The 21,026-nt window shown below is 51.5% G+C and overlaps 9 protein-coding genes across 9 annotated transcripts; 5 read left to right on the plus strand and 4 right to left on the minus strand.

Moving 5' to 3' along the window:
- Window positions 1-283: 283 nt before the first annotated feature.
- N7515_009340 (uncharacterized protein) lies at window positions 284-3,690 on the minus strand (the record flags this gene model as incomplete). Its single annotated transcript, XM_056670084.1, has 2 exons — window positions 284-3,373; window positions 3,427-3,690. 2 exons carry the CDS (start codon window positions 3,688-3,690, stop codon window positions 284-286), a joined length of 3,354 nt encoding a protein of 1,117 aa, XP_056517883.1.
- Window positions 3,691-4,455: 765 nt separating this feature from the next.
- N7515_009341 (uncharacterized protein) lies at window positions 4,456-6,042 on the plus strand (the record flags this gene model as incomplete). Its single annotated transcript, XM_056670085.1, has 1 exon — window positions 4,456-6,042. One exon carries the CDS (start codon window positions 4,456-4,458, stop codon window positions 6,040-6,042), a length of 1,587 nt encoding a protein of 528 aa, XP_056517884.1.
- Window positions 6,043-6,134: 92 nt separating this feature from the next.
- On the plus strand, window positions 6,135-7,416 carry N7515_009342 (uncharacterized protein; the record flags this gene model as incomplete). Its single annotated transcript, XM_056670086.1, has 2 exons — window positions 6,135-7,029; window positions 7,166-7,416. The coding sequence occupies 2 exons, from the start codon at window positions 6,135-6,137 to the stop codon at window positions 7,414-7,416; spliced, it is 1,146 nt and encodes a 381-aa protein (XP_056517885.1).
- A 366-nt stretch (window positions 7,417-7,782) lies between these two features.
- N7515_009343 (aldo/keto reductase) lies at window positions 7,783-9,210 on the plus strand (the record flags this gene model as incomplete). Its single annotated transcript, XM_056670087.1, has 5 exons — window positions 7,783-7,901; window positions 7,975-8,061; window positions 8,123-8,345; window positions 8,404-8,542; window positions 8,624-9,210. The coding sequence occupies 5 exons, from the start codon at window positions 7,783-7,785 to the stop codon at window positions 9,208-9,210; spliced, it is 1,155 nt and encodes a 384-aa protein (XP_056517886.1).
- Window positions 9,211-9,511: 301 nt separating this feature from the next.
- N7515_009344 (mitochondrial 37S ribosomal protein mS29) lies at window positions 9,512-11,076 on the minus strand (the record flags this gene model as incomplete). The annotated part of the gene is made up of 2 exons (XM_056670088.1): window positions 9,512-10,365; window positions 10,434-11,076. The coding sequence occupies 2 exons, from the start codon at window positions 11,074-11,076 to the stop codon at window positions 9,512-9,514; spliced, it is 1,497 nt and encodes a 498-aa protein (XP_056517887.1).
- A 279-nt stretch (window positions 11,077-11,355) lies between these two features.
- Window positions 11,356-12,097, plus strand: N7515_009345 (ribosome biogenesis protein RRS1; the record flags this gene model as incomplete). The annotated part of the gene is made up of 2 exons (XM_056670089.1): window positions 11,356-11,414; window positions 11,491-12,097. 2 exons carry the CDS (start codon window positions 11,356-11,358, stop codon window positions 12,095-12,097), a joined length of 666 nt encoding a protein of 221 aa, XP_056517888.1.
- Window positions 12,098-13,043: 946 nt separating this feature from the next.
- On the minus strand, window positions 13,044-15,010 carry N7515_009346 (uncharacterized protein; the record flags this gene model as incomplete). Its single annotated transcript, XM_056670090.1, has 2 exons — window positions 13,044-14,419; window positions 14,479-15,010. The coding sequence occupies 2 exons, from the start codon at window positions 15,008-15,010 to the stop codon at window positions 13,044-13,046; spliced, it is 1,908 nt and encodes a 635-aa protein (XP_056517889.1).
- A 2,237-nt stretch (window positions 15,011-17,247) lies between these two features.
- Window positions 17,248-17,486, minus strand: N7515_009347 (uncharacterized protein; the record flags this gene model as incomplete). The annotated part of the gene is made up of 2 exons (XM_056670091.1): window positions 17,248-17,412; window positions 17,460-17,486. The coding sequence occupies 2 exons, from the start codon at window positions 17,484-17,486 to the stop codon at window positions 17,248-17,250; spliced, it is 192 nt and encodes a 63-aa protein (XP_056517890.1).
- Window positions 17,487-19,219: 1,733 nt separating this feature from the next.
- On the plus strand, window positions 19,220-20,586 carry N7515_009348 (Rab geranylgeranyltransferase subunit beta BET2; the record flags this gene model as incomplete). The annotated part of the gene is made up of 6 exons (XM_056670092.1): window positions 19,220-19,315; window positions 19,373-19,658; window positions 19,720-20,168; window positions 20,222-20,346; window positions 20,407-20,445; window positions 20,517-20,586. 6 exons carry the CDS (start codon window positions 19,220-19,222, stop codon window positions 20,584-20,586), a joined length of 1,065 nt encoding a protein of 354 aa, XP_056517891.1.
- Window positions 20,587-21,026: the final 440 nt, after the last annotated feature.

A 21,026-nucleotide genomic window follows, 5' to 3' on the forward strand; every position in this document is an offset into this window, starting at 1 on the left:
ACTCAGACAGCACTACGATCTACAAGTGGGTAAGGATTGGTGAATTCCAGGTCAACTACGTGTGCGAAGCACAATAATCAAGTCATTTGGCCTTAGCCTTGGTTCAACTGGTACATTGCATACTGTGGGTATCGACTGTGGAAATTGACAACGAAAATAGAAAAGAAAAAGAGAACTCGTCAAGGGTTACAGGGTATATCAGCATGAAGGAAATTCGTCGCGTCATGAATATGTTCAAATTCCTACTCTCAACCCAAGATATCGGAAGAGAGTGCCAAGAGCGTTATCTGGAGGCGTTCCGCTTCTTGGCTTCATCTAAAGCTCTCCGAAGCCTCTGTTTGTGTTCCAGATCTTCGTCCGTGCTTTGGCTCACGGGTTCTGGACTAGGAGACGAGACAGGAGCGACTGTTGCAGGGCGGAGACTCGGAGGAAGAGGCACCTCGTTGAGGGGACTCTTCGGGAGGGGCGCCTGAGCAGGAAAGACCGGGGTTGCGCCTCGGGGCTCGTTGCGCAAGGCAAGGAGCAGGCGCTCGATTGTGGTCTCAATATGCACCGGCCCCTTCTGAATGCTCTGCAACTTTAAGTCCATATCGGCGCGGATCTTGTCATCTTCCTTTTTCTTCTCATCCGCCAACCGATGGAGGACATCTGGGTCTGCATTGGCATATCGCGCTTCGGCGACAGAGACCTCGTAGTCGGCGTCGTTGAGGGCCACTTCCGCATCCTCAGAGCTGCGGATAATGGCCTCTGAATCTGCTTTGAGCGACGCCGCAAATGTCGCCGCAGACTTGAGAATCTGCTCTATCTCAGAATCCGGTAAACCGGGGGCACGAAGAGTAGATGCATCGAGTCTCGCTACCTTGGCCGCAACCTCATCTAAAAGAGTCTGGTTTATACCAAGCCCATGCAGGATCGCATCATCGAAGAAGTCCATGAGTCGGTTGGCACGATCATCACGATCCTTGCATGCTTCTAGGATGTTGCGTCGTTCCATTTGGTCAAATTCTCCGTCTAATTTCCGCAGACCGGCCATGTCCCCCATAAACACAAGTGGTCGACGCTCGGCCTTCTTCCGTCGTCGCTCACAGTCAAGCGCTATCTCAAGTCGTTTCCGGAACCGGGTCTCAAGCTTTTGATGAATCCCATTGACCATCCTCATGGTCACTGAAGGGCTGCATTGCTCCTTTGGTGAACCTTCGCCCTGTTGGTCGCGATCGAGTTTATTAAGGGCAGAGTCATGTAATTGGCGAAGCGCTGAGATTTCATCTTTCAGACGTTCATCCAAGGGGCCGACGACATGTTTGATGAAATCGTCTAGTTCATGCCTTTCTTCTTCCAGTTGGACTCGCGCCTCGGTTTGCCGAAATTCTTCTTCTAAGGTATTGATGTCCGCATACCCGATCACCTTCTCATTGAAGAGATCGTCAATGTGTGCCTCCGATTCTTCCTGACGAGCCTGGCGCTCCTGTTCCAACTTTTGTCGCCTGGCTTGCGCCGTCTCTTCCCACTGATCAACAGTCTGTTGGATGTACGAGAAGTCATCAGAGAATTTGTCAAGCTCTTCCCTTGTCGTGATATGCCAGGAGCTTTCGGATTGTTTATCCAAAGGTGTCCAAACAATGGTGCGTAGCTCTTCGACAAGGCCAACAGGTGGGCCTTGACGAAGAGATTCAGGCAGCAGGGGAAGTGGCGGAGACTGTCGCTCAGCTGGTTTAGTATAAGCGACGCTTTTATGACGAATTAGACCAAGAAAAGTTTCGTCTTGTTCGGTCGGCGAAATAAGTGCAGTGTTAGACCGCAATCGAGATGTGGGCGGTGCATTCGACGTGACTCGCCCACTGACAGCTGCCTGTCGCAGGTCAGAATATGCTTGATAAGCCGGGCGAGCAAAGACGAGGTTATCCGAGCCTCGTTGTGGACCCTCTGTGTACTGGAATGGTGTGTATATGGGCCGCGGGGGGTTCGTAGCCAGAGGTTCCAAGCCTTGCTTTTGCGAATCTGTAGACGTGGCCATCGACAACGGTCTTGAGAAACGACTCGAGACTGGGGTGGATGAGCTGGGCAAGAACAGAGACCCCTGTCGCGCCTGTTTACCAAGAAGAGGCCGACCGCCCGCGCTGTACTCGCTGCGAACGTCATCATCATCACCTGTTGCTCCGGAGAGCGACGGCGTATATTCCGTTTCAACGGGTATCAGCCCGGACTCAATAGGTGGTTCGGGTTTGCTGGGGACTGACGGTGCTGGTTGAGGAGCGGAGTCAGGTGTCCGTGTAGTCACCGAGGTACTCTGAGGTTCATGCTCAATATTGTAGAGAATCTCTCGAAGTTTGGTCTCTTTGGACATGAATGCTGTAAAGATTTTGTACCGCTCTTCATCCGAATCAGCCACTGCTTCCTTACGCAGCATAGCGACATATCGCTGTAATGACGATTTAGACCAAGGATCGAGGTCCTCAAAGGGATCTAGGTCCTTCGTCGGTGCCGCACTTGTGGACCTTTCAACCATTTGTGCAGAGCTAGTCGAGCTCGAATGCAACTGCTCATCAAGCGAGGGTCCGGCTTGCGCCGACTGTGAGCGCTCGACTGGACTAGTTTGATGAAATGAACTAGAGCGGCGCTCGTGCTCGGGTTGAACTGGTCTACCGGCAGGGGATAATGGGCGAACCCACGCCTCTATTACATTATCGATGCTTTCGGAATGTCTTCCCATGGACGTGGTGGTGCTGCTGGTGTCCAAGCGAACCAATGGAGGCGGTGTTGTGCATGGACTGACGGGCGAGCCTGCGTTATCTCGTCCCGACTGTGTCGGCCGAGACATAGCACTTGCATACGATTCATTTGTATCCGTTCTTTGTGGCAGGATCATATTATATATGTGTCCTGCCGGCACATTAGGAGGACCGCTTGGGGGCCCTGGAGGGTGTTGGAACCCCTGTTGATGTAGAGGGGGCGACTTGCGGGGTGGGAACCAAGCCGCATCATCGAATTCTCCGGGCGTAGGAACTAGATGTTCCCAATCCGACGGTGATCCAGGGCCTAGAGCGGACGCGCCAGTAGAAGCTGCGTTGGTATTAATGACAGGCGCCGGGCGAGTTTCATAAGATCCCGTCATGGCAGCTGGCCCTACACCCTGAGCGAGCAGAGGCGCTCGCCCTTTTTGATCCGTTTGAGGCGTTGGTGCATTTTGAAATCCTTGGGGGATTTTTGGGGGCGGTTGTGGAACACCGACTGGTGGTGTCGGAGTATATGCAGGTGGAGGTGGAGGCGGGGGCGGCTGAGTGTTTAGGGACGCCTGATATTGGACAGGCGGTGCGATAGATGGGTTTGAAGACTGCCCATATGTGTATGACTGCTCGGTACTTGAAGGTCGAGGCTACATAAGTATTAGTGATTTGCCCCTGATAGTCGGACCAACATTCGACTTACCGGCAATGGAGGACCGGGGCTCTGACTATTGTAGCGCACTCCCCAGGTGGTTTTGTCCGCACCCGCTGGAGACGATAGCCTTGGAACTTGGTGATGAGAGATCGGACCATATGTAGCTGGTGAATAAGATCCAGCGGGCGAATATGGAGCAGGCGGGGGACGCGGTGGAGGAGGTGGTGGGGGTCCCGACTGCAACGGCTGCGAAGGACGCGTAGGAAGTCGCCATTCGGGCTGTGATGAAGGAGGATTTGACTGTCCATACATGGTGAGAGGTGAAACAGTACAAAGACAGGAGCAAGGGGATCTCAAAATCCCCTGAGTCTTTATAAAAAGTCAGCCCGTAGATCGATGGGGCACGCGCCTTAGCACGCGGTCAGCTGCCAGCACGGTTCACCCCCGAAACTCCGAGCTGGTGCGACTCCTACAACATTTTAGTTCTTTTACACCACAGAGAGATTTGACTAAGACTGGAGCAGGAAGCGAATGTTCAACTTATTCAATCAAGGGTAATAAATCCCGCAGGACAGAGGATTCTAGATGACAGCATGGACAGTCCTCCTTTTGTTCCTGTCGGGCCGTTCCGTGCTACTTCAACATTATGGAGTATACAGGGCTACAGCCACTCGCAAAAGCCGACTTCATGAACCATTAGACTAGTCACTAGCCTTCAGGGCTCAGACTGCGGGCTCTCAATTTCTTCATTCATTCCAGGATATTGGTGGGCTATCTTTGTCGCCTCGAACTAACATCTCTTCCCAGTCCTTTGTTGAACCCTAACCTCGAAGCTGTTCATCTCTAAAAATAACCGAGGACGATGTTGCATCTCTTCTTTGTCCAAGAGTATTGCCATTACTTTGAGCCAGTCCGGTCCTTGGGCAAGTATGCGAAAGATCTCGCATTTATATTCTCATCGCAAATTCATGGGACTGTCTGCATTCACAGTCTCTACTACCCCAAACCTAGCCTGAAGCTTTGCAAGGTTACTCTTCTGCCCATATTTTGGCCTTGGAAGTTGTGCCAGATATCACGATGGGCATACAGAGAAGCTTATGGCGCATACCACCCGGGGCCGACATCCTCAAACCACATCCTTACCCAAAGAGGCCAGATATTTTCGATACTGTGCCACTAGCTCCAGCATTGACTGAGGATGACGCCTTTCTTGCACGTCGGTTCTGGCAGCAGCCTGATGACGCCCTCGGGCGCGCGTGGAGGGCACACAAAGATCGGCCCTACACTCGTGCGTCGGATGAAGGCGGAGCTGAAATGCACGTGTTGGCCAACAATGTTTATGAGCACTTAATGACTAGCCCGTTTCTGCCGGTCTCGCGTGATGATGCACGAGCCAGGTTCGCAGCGGAGGGACTGGATGAGGTTTATAACGGAGTGAAGGGACTAGAGGCAATGCAACAGAAAGTGTTCATACATGGCCTCAATGTCAAAGATCCGACTCTTTGGACCAGCAATAGACTGAAAGAGGAACTGGAATTGAGGGGTCTACGCACAGACGGGCTGAAGGAGGAACTACAACGTCGTCTCTGGGAACACGAATGCGATGAACGATTCGGTGTATTGAAACTAAGCGACCTGAGTCACTGGGGCATTACGCGTGAACCAAAGCCTGTCATGCGTCCCGCTACGAAAACAGATATGTCTGCTCTCGATATGTACACCGCGGCAATCAAATTGAGCCCGTACAATCCAACCTACTGGGCTAGCCGTGGGTACTGCCATTACCTGCTGGGTTACTTCGATCTCGCCATTGGAGATGCCTATCGTGGCGAGCTTCTCTGTGAAGTGTTGACAATTGCAAGCAAAAGAAACAAGCGCCCAGGACTTTACACCAGGGTCTGGGATGCCATTCAGCAGCACTTGATGGCGGGGCAGAAGACGTCGAATGATCGCAGGCCCGAGATTACGCTAATGAGGAAAGCCAATGGTATCAATTATTTTATTCCAACCCTAAAGAACGCTCTTCACAGTATCACCAGTCTCAGCCTCGCAGCACTCAATAGCTGGGATGACTTCACCGAACATATGGAGAGCCAGCTTCAAAGACCTATCCCGTATCGCGATGTCTCTATTCCTCGAAAACGCTTGATAGCGAGCGCTGTTGTTCGCGAAGAGATTGAGCGCAGGAGAGCAAACCCATCAGAGCGTCATCCATCTCTGTATGGGCACGAGTGGAGCCGAGGATGGATCTCCGGCGCTGATAGATATCCCTACGACAAAGCAGACGTAAAACGCGAAGCACCTGAGTTCATCAATGCGTTGAACGCAAATATGTTCATGACTCGTGCAGATGCCGCCGTTTCCGACAACATATGCCAAGTGCAACCCATTCGCAAAGCCGACGGTTCGTTCAACGGCTTAGGTGTCTTCGCCACTACAGACATCCAACCAGGAACATTAATTCACTATGAGGAGCCGGTAATCCGCGGACATCTCATCCCGCACGATCTGCAAGCAGATCGCAGCAAACACCCCTCCATGCTCCGCGCTGTGACAACTGTCAAGCGGAGCTCAGCTTGGACCATACAAAGCGCAACTGGAAATCGATACACTCAGATGATCCCAAAGCTCGGCTCAAGCACTCACCTGATTGTATGTGTCTGAACATGATATGTGCTTGCAGTCCCTCGCCAGATAAGAGAGGTTATGTGGGCGGTCTGTTCTTCTGTCCCGTGAACCAAAGAAAATCACGCGGCATGGCTCCCTCTTGCAGAGAAATTGCACGCAGGACATACCATTTCAGCGAGTTCTGTGGGATAGACTGGGGCTGGTTACATGATGCAATGCGACCTAATGTAGCGACGTGGGCTAATAACGAGTATTTCACGCACAACAATGAGAAACACGGCACTGTTCTGAGTTTGCTTTTGAAGAGCGTCCTCGAACTTACGCTCCACCGTCGCCAAGAAGATCCCAATCTGCTCGCGCACGAGATTAACGAACTCCTCATCCTCGAGGCGGGTACTGACTCCAACGAGCCCTGGAAAGACAGCTGGTTCCCTTTTACCCTCGCCGCCAATATCCAGGTACCCTTCGACATTCTCTTGAACCTCGGAGTGGACATCTTCAGTGAACTCTCGTTCGACACCTGGGTTCTTCAGATCGTGCTACGCAAATTTCTAGTCAACGCTGTACCCTGGGAACATGCACGACGAGACAAGAAGGAAACATTCACAGAAACCGACGGCCTGAAGCCAATGATCTACCCAGAAATCCAACTCAGAATGATGAGACAGGCTGAGGATTTCTCCGCGATGGACCCGTCATTTTCAAACCTCTACATCTTCCCCGGGCTAAGCATGTTCAATCACTCATGTCGTCCGTACGAAAACGCGCAGTGGGGATACGATCGCAAGGTCCCCAACCGCGTAGTTATCTGGGCGCACCGGGGTATCAAAGCTGGGGAAGAGATTAGAGTTCCGTACCAACGGTACAGGATTGGCGATACCGTTGACGAAGATACTGGTCAAAATATGCAGGCCGGTCAAATGTTTGGCAAAAACTGTGAGTGTCCCCGCTGCCAAGGCAGGGGACTTGTTCCTTCTACTGGCAAGGATAGATCGCAATTTGGGAGCCCTGATTGGACGCCGGGTCCGGTGACTTATTCTCCAAGAGTAGAGCGTTGGGATGGTATACTCGTGGGTAGGAATCCCGAGCCAGAAGCGATTATGCAATTGAAGCAGTCGATGGTGCACGCGGTATTGGATCGATGCCCCCGGCGCGTCAGAATACCTGGGGTCGAGGGGGGCAGATGTTCCTCAAGAGGACGAGCAGGAGATGGACGAGCAGGAGATGGAGGAGCAGGAGATGGACGAGCAGGAGATGGACGAGCAGGAGATGGACGAGCAGGAGATGGAGGAGCAGGAGATGGACGAGAAGATGGACGAGAAGATGGATGAGGACAAGGATGAGGCTGTTGCTAAGGATACGGAGGGGGCCATTACAATGGAAACCGGTACTTCTGGCGCTGGAGCCTAAAGGAGCTCCACAACGTTGCTTGTTTATAGCTAGCTGCATTTCTAGAGAATTGATTGGAAGGGAAAGTCCCCGAAGCATCTCATACTCGGAGATAGTTAACCCTAAACAGCGAACCCCACACCTTAATGAAGCTACTTTATGCACATCAACCGGACTTAGGAATTAAGCAATAGAGAGACAGGCATAGTTGACTAATTAGGCAAAAGCTAACTACTGTATTTCGTCACCTATTAATAGGCCCATCTGACCCCGCGTAGAAGACTATAAAGAGAGCTCTCCCGTCACTTCACCTCATATCTTTGGAAACCCATTGAACAAGCTCCAATTCCTTAGGCTCTTAGCTACAGTCCATACCCTGAATAAATCATGTTCACCTCAGCCCCAACCCCGAAATCCCACCTCGGCCGCTACCGCCTGCTCGCCCCAACAGCCGGCGTGAAGGTAAGCCCGCTATGTCTGGGTGCCATGAACTTCGGCGAGGGCTGGTACGTATCATACAATTCTACCATACTTCCGTGTCCCATTGCACGTCGCACATGTCTAACATAAGACATGTAGGAAAGACGGTCTCGGCGAATGCAACAAAGAGACATCCTTCGCGATTCTGGATACGTACTATGAGAACGGCGGGAACTTCATCGATACGTACGTTTTGCGCGGCCTAGGTTCTCAATTAATCCATTGCTGTCTAACCTAACTGCAACAGCGCCAACAACTACCAAGCCGAAGACAGCGAGAAATGGATCGGCGAGTGGATGGAGTCCCGCGGCGTGCGCGACCAGATCGTCCTCGCAACGAAGTATTCAACTGGATTCCGGACACACGTCCCATCCGAGATCCAGGCTAACTTCGTCGGGAATAATGCTAAGAGTATGAAGTTGTCTGTTGAGGCTAGTTTGAAGAAATTGCGGACCGATTATATTGACCTGGTAGGTTACTACCTTTGACCTTTCGCGCAAGCAATCTTTGACAAAACCCCGACAATAGCTCTACGTCCACTGGTGGGACTTCAGCACCTCTATCGAGGAAGTCATGACATCGCTCAATCAGCTGGTTCTCTCTGGAAAGGTCCTGTATCTTGGTGTCAGTGATACACCAGCGTGGATCGTGACCAAGGCGAATCAATGTAAGTCTGCCCATACCCACGTCCACCCCTAAAACTACACATACCATGTGTATACGTACAACCCGCCAACGATGGCAACAGACGCCCGCGACCACGGCCTCCGCCCGTTCTCCGTCTACCAAGGCAAATGGAACGCGGCAACCCGCGACTTCGAACGCGACATAATCCCCATGGCCGCATCCGAAGGAATGGGACTCGCACCCTGGGCCAGCCTCGGCGGCGGCTCCTTCAAGACAACCGCACAGCGGGAAGAAATCGCCAAATCCGGCAACAACCCTGGCCGGCAGATGCCAGCGACGGAGCGGGATATCGCTGTGTCGAAGGTGCTAGAGGGTATTGCGGAGAGACGGGGCACTGCGTTGACGAGTGTTGCGTTGGCGTATGTTATGCGCAAGGCGCCGTATGTGACGCCGATTGTGGGTGGGAGGAAGGTTGAGCATTTGGTTAGTAATATTGAGGGGCTTGGGTTGGATTTGTCGGATGAGGAGGTTGGGGAGATTGAGGGGGCTTATGAGTTTGAGATTGGGTTCCCGATGAACTTTTTGTTCAGATCGGAGAATTTGCCGAAGGAGGCTCATCCGGCGAATTCGTCGTTTTTGAATATTGCTGCTAGGTTTGATTATCCGGATTTAGTGAGGGCTGTTAGGCCGAAGAAGTTGGATGAGTGAGCGGGCTTTGGAGTTCGAATGTGGATGGGGTTGTGAGAGCTGGAAGGTTGATTGTGTACCAAATCGTTGTTGGCTTGTGTCGCGCTGGTTGTTAGACTCAATCTCATGACCGGTATCAGACCAAGGATGTGAAGGTAAAAAAAAGTCCATTATATGCATACAGACACAAGCAGACCAAGTGAGATTTGTAAAGTACAGGGGGAAGAACACACAAGGAAAACCCTAGCATCCGATATACAGCGGCAACATGAAACACGAAATCCGGGGATAAGACAAGAGAAAGAAATGCAACGTAAACCCTCTATTTCGAAGCAGACACAGTGCCACGAACACGACGACCGAGCTTCTCGAGCTCGCCGATAACACCACCGCCAGACAGGCTCCACTTCTCGCTCACCCACTGGTCATTGATAATCTCACGCAGCAAACCGCTGCGGGCGAAGTACTCCATGAAGCCACGAGTCTCCTCACGGGTGAGGCCGCTCAGTGTCTGCAATTCGAGTGACTTCTCGGCGGACTGGAACAAGTCCAGCACGCGAGGATCCGCATCGCTGTAAGCTGACAGATGCGGGTACTCGGGCGAGGAAGGGCTGATGCCGGCCCGACGGGCGGCCAGACGGTCCAAGGCAATCTTGAAACCCTCGGGGTTAGGGTTGTTCGAGGATGAGGTGGAGTAAAGGAGGAGACCGCCGTTCTTGAGGGAGTCACCGTCCTTCAGCAATGAAAGGAAGTGGTTGACGAATGACAGATCGTGGGCGTGAATCAGCTTGTAATCAGCGGAGCGATAGGCACTCTCTGTCATCCAGTGTGCCAAACCATCCACGGTGACAAGCATGGGAGGACGAGGTTGGAAGTTCTTCTCCAGACCCTCAGCGGGGGCAGTGGCAGTAAGCTCGGTCCAGAGAGCTTGGAAGACCGCCCAGGAGACAGCAGGATCAGTGAAGCCAAGCTTGGCAAGGTCTTCGAGGGTGGAGTTGGGCTTCAGCATCTTCAAGTTGGGATGCTTCTGGGAGACCTTCAGGCTAGCCAGAAGCTCCCGGTTTGCGTCGACGGTGCGAGACAATAGAGCCGAGGTCGCGTTGGGCTGGACATACTGGGTCGGGTTGGAGCCTTCGATGGCGGCATAGGCGGTGCCGCCGGACACGAGGTCGCGAGCTGAAAGATTGACAGGTCAGTAGCCGCACAATTGGAAAACACAGTTCCCAAGGATTCCAGCAACTTACCATCAGGAATAGCGACAACAGCCCAATTCTTCAAGAAAGCCATGGTCATAGCCTGCAGCAGATGTACGGTCTTGCCAGATCCCTTCATACCAGTAACAATTTTCTTGACAACCTTGCCCTTCTGGGCATTGTCACCCTCCCCAGAGATCTGCTCAAACAAACGGCCCATCTCAATGGTATCACGGCGGAGAACTGTTCCAGGCCGGCGGAATATCGACCAGCCCTGCTTGGGCTTGAACGCTTGCACTGCTCTCAATCGGTCAATCATAGGCACAGGCAGTCCCAGAACAGTACCACGGAGACGGGAATCAACCATAGTCTCAGGGGAGAGATCCAACATGCCCTCAACCTCGAGAGCATTAGGGTTGCTGAGGACAATGCGTTTCCGCAAAGCCTTGCGCTCACCGACGGCCGGCGGACGCGAGCGTTCAGTGACCTTCTTCTTCTTCCTTCTCAAACTGGTTGACTGTCTGTGCTTCATGACAGTCAAGCTGCCTCCCTTCTTCTTAGCCGGCTGGGCATACTGCACGGCGGTGGAGTGGAAGGGGGCGCTCGAAATCCGGGGCGTTGCGGACGGCGCAGTGAGTGCTCGCGACAACGGACGAAGCCTCGAGAGGCAATTCCAGCACCACGAGGAAGCCATTGTGGTTGTCAGGAACACCGGCACGGCCAGTGACGGGACAACCAGTGCTGAGGGTGGAGGGTGGGTGAGGAATTGAAGATTGAGACAGCAGTTAACAGTTCGCTCAATTATTTGATGCGAATTCCGCCCGCTCCAAGGAACGAAAGGCGGTCACGGTGCCTTAGTCATGGCAGAAAATGCGAAAAAGCGGGTGTATCTGATAACCACCAATTTTTTTTCTTAGGGCCTGATACCACTTTCGAACATCAACAGACTACCAAATTACTGCCAGTATTTGCCATGTCTGATACTGAGATGGCGAACACCGCCCCTGCGGCTACTTCCAAGCCCGAGAGACTGTAAGGACACACTTCATAGACCCGACATCTTCGAGTCAAAAAGACCCCAAAATACAGTTACTAACACTCCCCCCAGTCCCATCACCGTCTCAAAGCCGACTCCCTACACATTCGACCTGGGCCACCTGCTCGTCAACGACCCCAATCCCCTCGAGCTCCCCGCCGGCGAGAACCTGAACGACTCCCTGAAGGCCACAGCCCGCGACGGCGTGCAGGTCCTGCTCAACCAGCTCCTGACAACCTGCGAGATCAAGACCTCCGTCTCGGAAGGCGTGCTTCTGACCCTACCCGCACCCAACATCCTCCTCCCGCGCCACAAGCCCCTGCCAACCCCCAAGGCGCCCACGAAATGGGAGCTGTTCGCACGCAAGAAGGGCATCGGGAAGTACAACCAGAAGCCCGGCGCCGCCGGCATGGACAAGGAGCGCCGCAAGAAGATGCAATACGACGAGGCTACTGGCGAGTGGGTGCCGCGCTGGGGATATAAGGGCAAGAACAAGGACGACGAGAACCAGTGGCTTGTTGAGGTCGATGAGAAGAAGTGGAAGAAGGAGGAGGAGGCTAATTCTCGTGGAAGCTCTATTCGTGGTATGTCGCATGCTGAGCGCAAGGAACGCATTAAGCGTAATGAGCGTAAGCAGCGCTCGAATGAGAAGAGGTCGAACCCTGCCCGTGCTAAGTGAGTGCGGTTGGTTTGATTGAGGTGGTTTATTGGGGTTTGTGCCCTGAATTATGTATGCGGGGCCCAAACCTCTCTTGTCTTGACTTTTTTCCTTCTGGCGTTGGGGTTGGGAGTCGAATGGGATTCTTCATGTATTGTGGATATACTGTGATTCACCAAAAGCACTCTTATTGCATCTGTCGATATTTGGGATGGCTCTTCCTCAATAGCTCGATAGCATTGGATAGCATTGATTTATCTATCTGCAGCCACGGAAATTATTGTACCAGAAACTACATATCTTGGATGATTCCAACCGAAAGTGCCTTTCCCAGTAAAAGTAGATCTATTATACAGTCCTCGCAAGGAACGCTAGATACACAAATCGAAACAGAAAAGCTAGATGAAAGTGGAAACGCCTATTGCTCAAAAATCAGGTCGAGGAAAGAGACGCATAGCAAATAGTGATGGTAATAAATGTTAACCGCAGAGGGGAATCTGAAGATGTCGCAATATCAAACAAAGCATAGAATGAGGTTGCGCTTGCAAATAGATGGTGAATAGCAGAGAAAAACGTTTAAGATGCAGTTGAAACCAAACGGCGCGAGTAAGCAGAGAGGCCCACCATTCGCCATTTTCGGAGCTGATGTCAAAAAAATGATGTACAAATGGAATGGAAAGGATAGGATAGACGATATCCAGATATGGCTGAGAACAAGAGACGTTAGACTTGCCACTTGAGAACAAGGCTAGCCGGCGAAAGAGGCGTGTGAGAGATAATGGTTGGGGAGGTGATAGATGATGGAGGCAGAGAAACGGAAAAGCCGAGCCCGAGTGAACTCGTTCAGTCCTATCTAGTCCTGTAGATAGAACAAAATCGGGCCGGCCGATTTGAAAGCATGTCACATGAGGCAGGCTAATGACGAGCACGTGTATGCACTCGAGACAAAGTCGTCGTCCAAAGCATCTTAGATTTTGATAGGAGAGAGCGGAGGGCCGAGTTCGGGGAGCTGAGAGATGCTCCTGGAGTGCGTCTCGATATTCTTTGGTGGAGTCTTTCGGGTGCGAGCGGTCGCCGGGCGGGGCACCTCGTCCTCGGCGCTACTGCTGGAAGAGGAGACAGCTCGCTCGTGGTTGGCAGTAGCTTGCTCCCTTTGTTCGGCAGCTTGGAGCTTTTCCGAGGCCGCGATATCGCGCTCGTCCATTTTCGCCTCAACCTCAAGATACTCCTTCTCGGTCCAACAGCCCTGCCAGCAGTTCTTCCAGTCGCAGACCAGGAATTGGAAGCAGAATGCATCGATCTTCATGCAGGGCTGGAAGCAGATGCACAGGTTACGGTAGTCCATTTTGTTCTGGTCCACATACGAGTGTAGTAGGTTGAGATGGCAGGTGATGGCGAAGAGGAGATAGTAGTGGTATGGTGGTAACTTGGAAAGCTCGTCCTTGAGTAGCTGCGGTGCCGTCGTGGCGCCTTCGCACTTCTGGGCAATCATCGTTTGGGTGGCCTTTGGGAAGAGCTCATCCGGAAGCTCACGAAGCCAGGCTTTGAAGAGAGACCCAACCGTATTGATGTCATAGAGATCAGGGACATCGAAGAGATTGATATCGAGTTCCGTGTCGAAACGTCGTTGCCAGTGCTTGACTTCCCTGCCGCTACCCGGGACACGGTAAAGGCCTTCTTCCTCACAGCCCTTGAAGTTGAGATAATCGATGCAGCGGTACGGTAAGGCAGGCATCCAAAACTCGGTCTTATCTCGACAGCCTTGGATCTTCCTTGCAATGCGGGTCTTCCTCGTCTGCTCAATGAGTGGGAGGTTGATGACGGCGCACGTATATGAGTCGTCAGTCACCATCTCCCGTTCATTGGTGCTACCACTGCGAGTGATCTTGCCAAAGAACCCTTTGCCGGCCTTGCCAATGCGGTCTGCCGCGCCACTTGAGGACGACTTCAGGTTACTGAGAAGGCTAGCCGAGGCGCCAGAAACTTGACCCAAGGAACCAGATGTAACCATGTTGCCGTGGCTGCGCTCCTTGCGCAAAGACACGGTGTCTGTTTGACGCTCAGGGGGATGTAGACCTCCCCGAACCGCATTTTCAGGGCGTGCAGTCGCACAGCGCGGCTGGTTCGTAGTTGTGTTCGCACTTGGATTGAACTCTTCCAGCTTCGCCAGACCTGTAGACGGGCGTCGGGCTGGGCCTCTGTTTCCGGAGTCATCGCGAATTGAGCGAGATCGAGTCAAAAGGCTGGCAAATCGTTGTTTGTTTTTCTTCGGCGCGGCGGACTCGAGATCTGTGCCGACTTTCTTGCCGTCTGAATTAAGCGAAGTCTTATTGGAGCTCCAGCCTATAAGGGAGGATACTGTCAGGTATATAGTTCGCACAGTCGCAGGAAGAAATACTTACTAGTCGCTTCCGCTCCATTCGATCGGGCAAGTGTCCCTAGAAGATCAGGCGCTGACTCATATGACTTCGAAAACATCTCTGTCCGACGTTCCCTAGAACTGCCTCGGCTTTTAGGAAGTTCCGTCGAAACCTCCGAACCGTCTGATCGTTGTGACTTGTGAGACGATTTCGGTGCTTTGAGAGTGCCGAAGAATGACCTTGATGCATCGCGCGTGTGTTTTGATGACTCTTTGGAAGGGATGTATTGAGGAATGGCTGTGATACCGGGTGTCGTAGGCTCGTCGGGCGCTGCACTGGGAGAAACTGGGAGAGTAGGGCTGGGTGCCTTGCCTTCGGAGTCTTGCGTGACAGGGCGAATGGTTGCGCCTTTAAAGAGAGGAGAGCTGGATGCAGACTTGGGCGAACGAGGAGTTAAGGGTCCGTCTGGGCTGGTATGATTTGGAGTCAGAGGCGAACTAATCTTCTCTTTCCTCGACTCGATCTTGAAGTGGCTTAGATCGAGGTTGGGCACTACTGAAGTTCGCTTGGACATGTTGGGCGGTAATTGAGGAACCGGTCCAGAATGCGTGCGAAGGTTTGAAGGGATCAAGGTTTCGCGAAATGTAGGCCCCGTAACAGCTTTAGATGAAATTATCCTTGGGCTGCAAGATGCCCCTGATCCGGCGACGAGACCCAGGTCACTTATGCGGCTGAGAGATTTGTACCAGTATCAATGCGCACGCCCGAGGTCTGATCGTATTGTCTTGAAAGGAAGTGACTCTGCCTGAATCTGGATGGGGTAGAAGGGCAATGTCACCTAGACGTTGGGGTGTACGAGTGATTGCAAGGGCGAAGATTCACAGTTTCGGGTCAAATGGAGGTTCGAGGACGAAGTGGGATCTGAAGCGCCAGTTATACAGTCAGCGGGAAATCAAAGACACAACATGTGAAAGAAGAGACAGAGCCAAAAAAAGACAGGTGAGACCGCATATGGTGACATATGCAGGCAAACCCCATGGAGTTAAAAGAAACCACTCGACTCTTTGTGGACAGACAAGGCCAGGAACGAGATCGTAGAGACAATGGTCGGGTTCGCGTTCCGATTCAGTTGATCACTCACCAGAAACCTCATATTACGGTCTAATGACTCCACTGATATCTCCAAGGTTGTCAGAAGTTCAGAACGGGGCTTGTTCAGTGAAAGTTCAAGTTCGGATTCCCCCTCTTTTGGGCGCTTCGAAGTCAGGGATCGGCAGTGCGGAAGGGGGGTGTCAGTAAGCCAGGGAGTTGTGTGGATCAAGGTCAAACGAATATGCCCGAAAATGAAGAATGAAAATCAAGGCTGAAGAGATTGCGAGGTTGAAAGAATAAGGAGCTTCGCGTAGATAAAAAAAAAAGAGGTCAAGTCACGCAGTCTCCTAATAGACTTAGCGGTACACTAGTCCGAGCAAAGAGCACCAACCTTGGAAGTAGTTAGGCAAGCCACACTAGTACCGAGTCAGGAATACGGACTATTCTATGAATCATGATTACTTTAGATAATTATGAATTTATGATATTTATACAGTAAGGCCCTCAGCGGAACTTGGTAGCCTTGAATATATTCCACTTCAATAGAATATCTTACTATCACAACATCTAGAAGGATTCCCTATTCATGTAGGCAACTTTGTATGGAGTAATTCAATGGATAAAAAGAGAACAAAAAAGAGCGGAACAGAACCAAAGTGGATACCTACTCACCTTTTCTTTTCTTTTCTTTTTTTGCCATGCCCCACCAGATATCGGATATCCCCTGAAGGGCAAAACGTCAACGTCCAATAAGTCCGAGTGACGATGCGCATCACCCAATTGGACTGACAGTTCCGTGGGTAACATAGTTTCAGTTGATTCAATTGACATTGGCTCGGGTCCCCTAAACCTCGGACACTTGGATGAACGGAACTAAATGCCATTTGTCGAGTTATAACCTCTGATCAGGATCATAGTGGGCTTGTACAGGGCTATACACAAAGAAGATCAGAGCCCTCCACTTTATGAGCCACATCGAGTTGATCCGCCTTCCTGACGTTACAATGGTTTTGTTCTGTTATTGGCCGATCGAAGACCCAGTTTAACACAAATCTTCTGTGCCTGATTTCCCTTCCCGGAGGATCCATGGTTGTGCTGAATCACGAGGACAGAGTTAATCTGACATAAGCGGACACATCTTCCAATCCAAGGTTCCAATTCTATATACGTAGGACAATCTCATCGTCTACAGATTAGGATGGCTACTTTTACCCTTACAAGAATGAAAAGAAATAGCCTGTAGCCGTCGATACTCAAGGCCCCAATCCGAACCATTGCGCATCGTAGTGGAGGCTACAATTTGCGCTCGATCATACCTAAAGGTAGCGAACTTTCAACCAGCCCACATCCTGCCGCGTACAGCTGTACTCCGTACAGTGGCCCGTACCCATCATCGTCTTCTTCCCATTCAACCATCTCCGGCACTCACCATCCTGGATCCATTGATCATCACCACAAACCCAGTCGTATTTAGCTCATCCAATTCCTCCTCCGGAATCTCTAATACAGACTGTACCGCCTCCTAGGTCGTCAACCGAGATACAAAGCCGATATCGGGCTCCATACGCCTATTCTGCGCTCATACACCACCCCTTGCTCCGTCTCACAGGCCGTCATCGCCCACTCCTTGAAAGCGTCTCGTGTCTGAGCGGGCGTCGCTCCGTCAAACCGACCATCACCGTGGGCCGGAGCGAATCCCACATGTCGAGATCTTCGTACCTAGTATTCTAGTGCCTGGCGGACCTGGCCCAGGAACCGGCGGAGGAACTTTTCCCAGTCCATCTCGCTTTTGTAAGTGGCTCGGTAGATCACGATACCCCAGTACCGGAACCCGTCCTCTCGCATATTTATCTCAATGACGTCGGCTTCGTTGGAGGTGACTGGCTACCCTGGAGTTCTTTTGGAATCTTCGATGACCATGGGGTATTTACTCCAGGTCCACCGTTGGATGGAATCATTGCTCAGGGGTAATCACCTAAACATAAAAGTGGGGCCATGTTCGGAAACGTCCTCCACTTTTCCCTCTGAATTAGTTTAGCCCGGGTTTCAGGTCCAACCCATACAACTTCTACCAATAAAGGCCTGAGTAGATAGTGGATGACTTTTTAAGTGGGAACATCCTGTTTCAAAGACAATTTTAGAAACAAAGAGATTTCCCATCTACAATGGTGAGACAGTGTACAATATTGGGTAAAAGCACCTTTGTAGCCTTGGAAGTTTGTACGCAGTATAGGTAACGTGGGAAGAAACGGAGCTACAGTGCTCAAAATACGTTTAGGGCACGCTAGCTTCTCTAAGGAAACGAAATCCATTGAATGCGGCCTCATGGATCCTATCGTATGCAGGTCATCGTGGATTCCCAGAGTCCTATGCATGTGTACATACCTACTGAGACACTCATATCTACTGAGGCACCTCACCTATCTCTCATTGCATAAGGATGAATTCATCATTCTATTTCCATACACAGTAAGTTGGATACACTGTACATCTTATGGCTTTCCCAAGGTTGTTATCCGCCCCCCGCCCTCCTTTTACCCACGACGCATCTCCACTTGGTTTCCTCCATTCTGAAACATGGCTGGGAATATCAAACTACGTAGCGCCTCGGAATGACAGCACTCTCCAGAGTGCGCTTGCCCGCCGCTTAGGGTGCACGGGCGTCATCATCGAGTGGATCTAGGATGCCCGTGCTCTAACTATGAGAAACTGATGATTATGCACATTATCCAGGGAACTGGCTGGCAGGGACTCAGGGAGCTGGTTGAGAAGATTGCTCACCGTGGGAGTCTATGTCTGTACCCTTTCTATCATAGGAATGGCATAAGTAGTTAACCATGTAAGATGGCTTAGTTACCCGACGTCAAACAATCAAAATTTCAGACCATTAGGGCTGCGGAAACTCCCCCAAACTGCAATATGCCCTCCAAATGGATCCCTCCAAGAGATATCATGACAGGCAATGTGCCATTCCGACCGTAAAGATTTCCAAATTCACTCTTCTTCCTAGACGTCGAAGCTATTCCGAACGGAGAGACGTTGTTGAACCACTGCGAAGTGCGAACATAGAGATCCCCAGGCTCAGCCTTCACGACATCAGAGCCATTGACCATAAGCTGTGGAAGTTCCGACCGTAGAGGACTAAAGGTGCAGTTCTTCTAGACGTTGGCAGGTTGAGGTAACCAGTTGGGAATGTACGTCCTGGGGTTTGCAGCTGCCCTCAGAGTGTCGGATTAATTATTATCCGAAGCCGGCTGCGGGGGAAGGCACCACCCGTGGACCGTGGCGAAAAAAATCACGAGGAGCCCGCAATACTACACACCGCCCTCGAATAGGCTCCACGCTAGCTCCATTTCGCTCGTTCTCAATAGCCAACATTCAACAACCATTAATGAACGTTACAACCTTTCGAGGCTTCTTTGATTTTCCAAGTCACAATTGGGGTGACCTATCCGCGCCCATTCACTGAGGCTGGTCTTCAAGGCAATATAACCCCCCTGGCCCCAGTAGTGCCAGGGTGCATGAGTTCTCGATGCTCTAGATGTTCTAGAGCACAGATCATCCATTTGGCTTCACCGCCCGGCTCAAAGATTTCGAGTCCACAAACTTGTAGGTCTCCGGTCGCTAACTCATAACAAGGTCCTTATTGAATCACTGACAAGCAGTGTGCAGTGTCCATCGTCCCCTCGTCATGGCTATTCTAGGTCCGGGAAGAGCTACTAGCAGCCCCGCAGGTGATGAGCTGCACACCTCGAAGCATGTGGCTTACATCAAGAACCTGGACACCGTGCGTGCTCCTGAGCATATTTTGGATAAACAGCATCTGATCCTTTGATTGACATAGAGAAGAGACGAGCTGGAATATTGGCTGACCGAACACCTGCGGCTCAACGGCGTATACTGGGGGCTCACGGCCCTGCATACCCTCGGCCATCCCAATACCTTACCTCGCGATCAGACCATCGACTTCGTCCTTTCATGCCAAAATGACAGTGGGGGCTTTGGTGCTGCCCCAGGTCACGACGCTCATATGCTGTACACGGTCTCTGCAGTTCAGATCCTCGTAACTATCGATGCTGTCGATGAACTCGAGAAGCGAGGCCGAGGTGGCAAGCAGAAAGTGGGCTCTTGTACGTGGCGTACCCTCATACGTCCTGCTAGTATTGAAGGCCCTATGCTGATGCATCACAGTCATTGCAAACCTGCAAAATGCAGATGGCTCCTTCATGGGGGACCAATGGGGTGAAACAGATACCCGATTTCTATACGGCGCCCTCAATGCGTTATCACTCTTGCGCCTGTTGGGCTTGGTCGATGTCCCCTCAGCCGTTGCACACATTCAGAGGTGCAAAAACCTGGACGGAGCTTATGGAATCCGTCCCGGCGCCGAGTCCCACGCCGGTCAGGTTTTTACTTGCATTGGTGCCTTGGCCATCGCTGGTCGCTTGGACCTGGTCGATAAAGATCGCCTTGGAGCTTGGCTTAGTGAACGGCAGATCGAGAGTGGAGGCTTCAATGGTCGACCAGAAAAACTCGCCGATGCCTGCTATAGCTGGTGGGTGGGGTCAAGCCTTGCTATGATCGACCGTTTGCACTGGATCGATGGCAAGAAGCTCGCTGCCTTTGTTCTGCAGTGCCAGGTCAGTCAAATCCTATAATGCAGCATAGGGGACTGTTACTAACGGCCTGATAGGACCCTGATGCTGGTGGGTTCGCTGACCGTCCAGGAAATATGGTGGATGTATATCATACACATTTCAGCCTTGCAGGGCTGAGCTTGTTGAAGTTCAATGGGCTAGAAGAGATTGATCCGGTGTAGTGTGTTATCATTTCCACGTGACCCCTTTATACTTTCGATATGCTGACTGTCTGATGCAGTTGTATGCCTAAGGCGATCACGGCGAGGTGCCTTGCGGGGTAATGATTGATATGCATTGCATTGATTGATACCCAGAAGCCGATACTAGATGTATTGACTTCAATTCTAGTACCTCTAGACTTTGGGTGGATGGGAACCCCTATGGGAATCCCTATGGGGAATACCTTCCACCTGAATAACCTGTGCGTTCAATGCCTATGGACTACAGGATACAGTCTGGAGGGAGAAGAACGATAACCACTATGACTTATTCCGCTTCATATCATCCTACAATTGCCAAAGAGCTGTTAAGACATTGTGGTACATACATACTCAACATCTATGTAAATCAATGACCAATTGATAAGTGGATGTTGGCCTCGACAGTTGAGGATGAGTTATGAATGAGACACATTGATGACAATTGAGAAGTGAATACTCCCATACTCCCCTATCGGGAAGACGCTCGTGCCTATCGGTGTATGTCACGTTCTATGAACCAAGTGAACCTTGGTTCCAAGCATGCACTTTCCCCAACACCGACCTGCTTGCCAAAAGCAGGCACCCCTACATAAACATTTCTGGCCCTCGTTTCGTTCCTCTTCTCCGTTGCACCTTCGTCGACCCCTACCATCTACTT

Source organism: Penicillium bovifimosum (assembly GCF_028826915.1).
Source record: "Penicillium bovifimosum strain IBT 22155 chromosome Unknown utg000007l_segment0_segment0, whole genome shotgun sequence".
NCBI lineage: Eukaryota > Fungi > Ascomycota > Eurotiomycetes > Eurotiales > Aspergillaceae > Penicillium > Penicillium bovifimosum.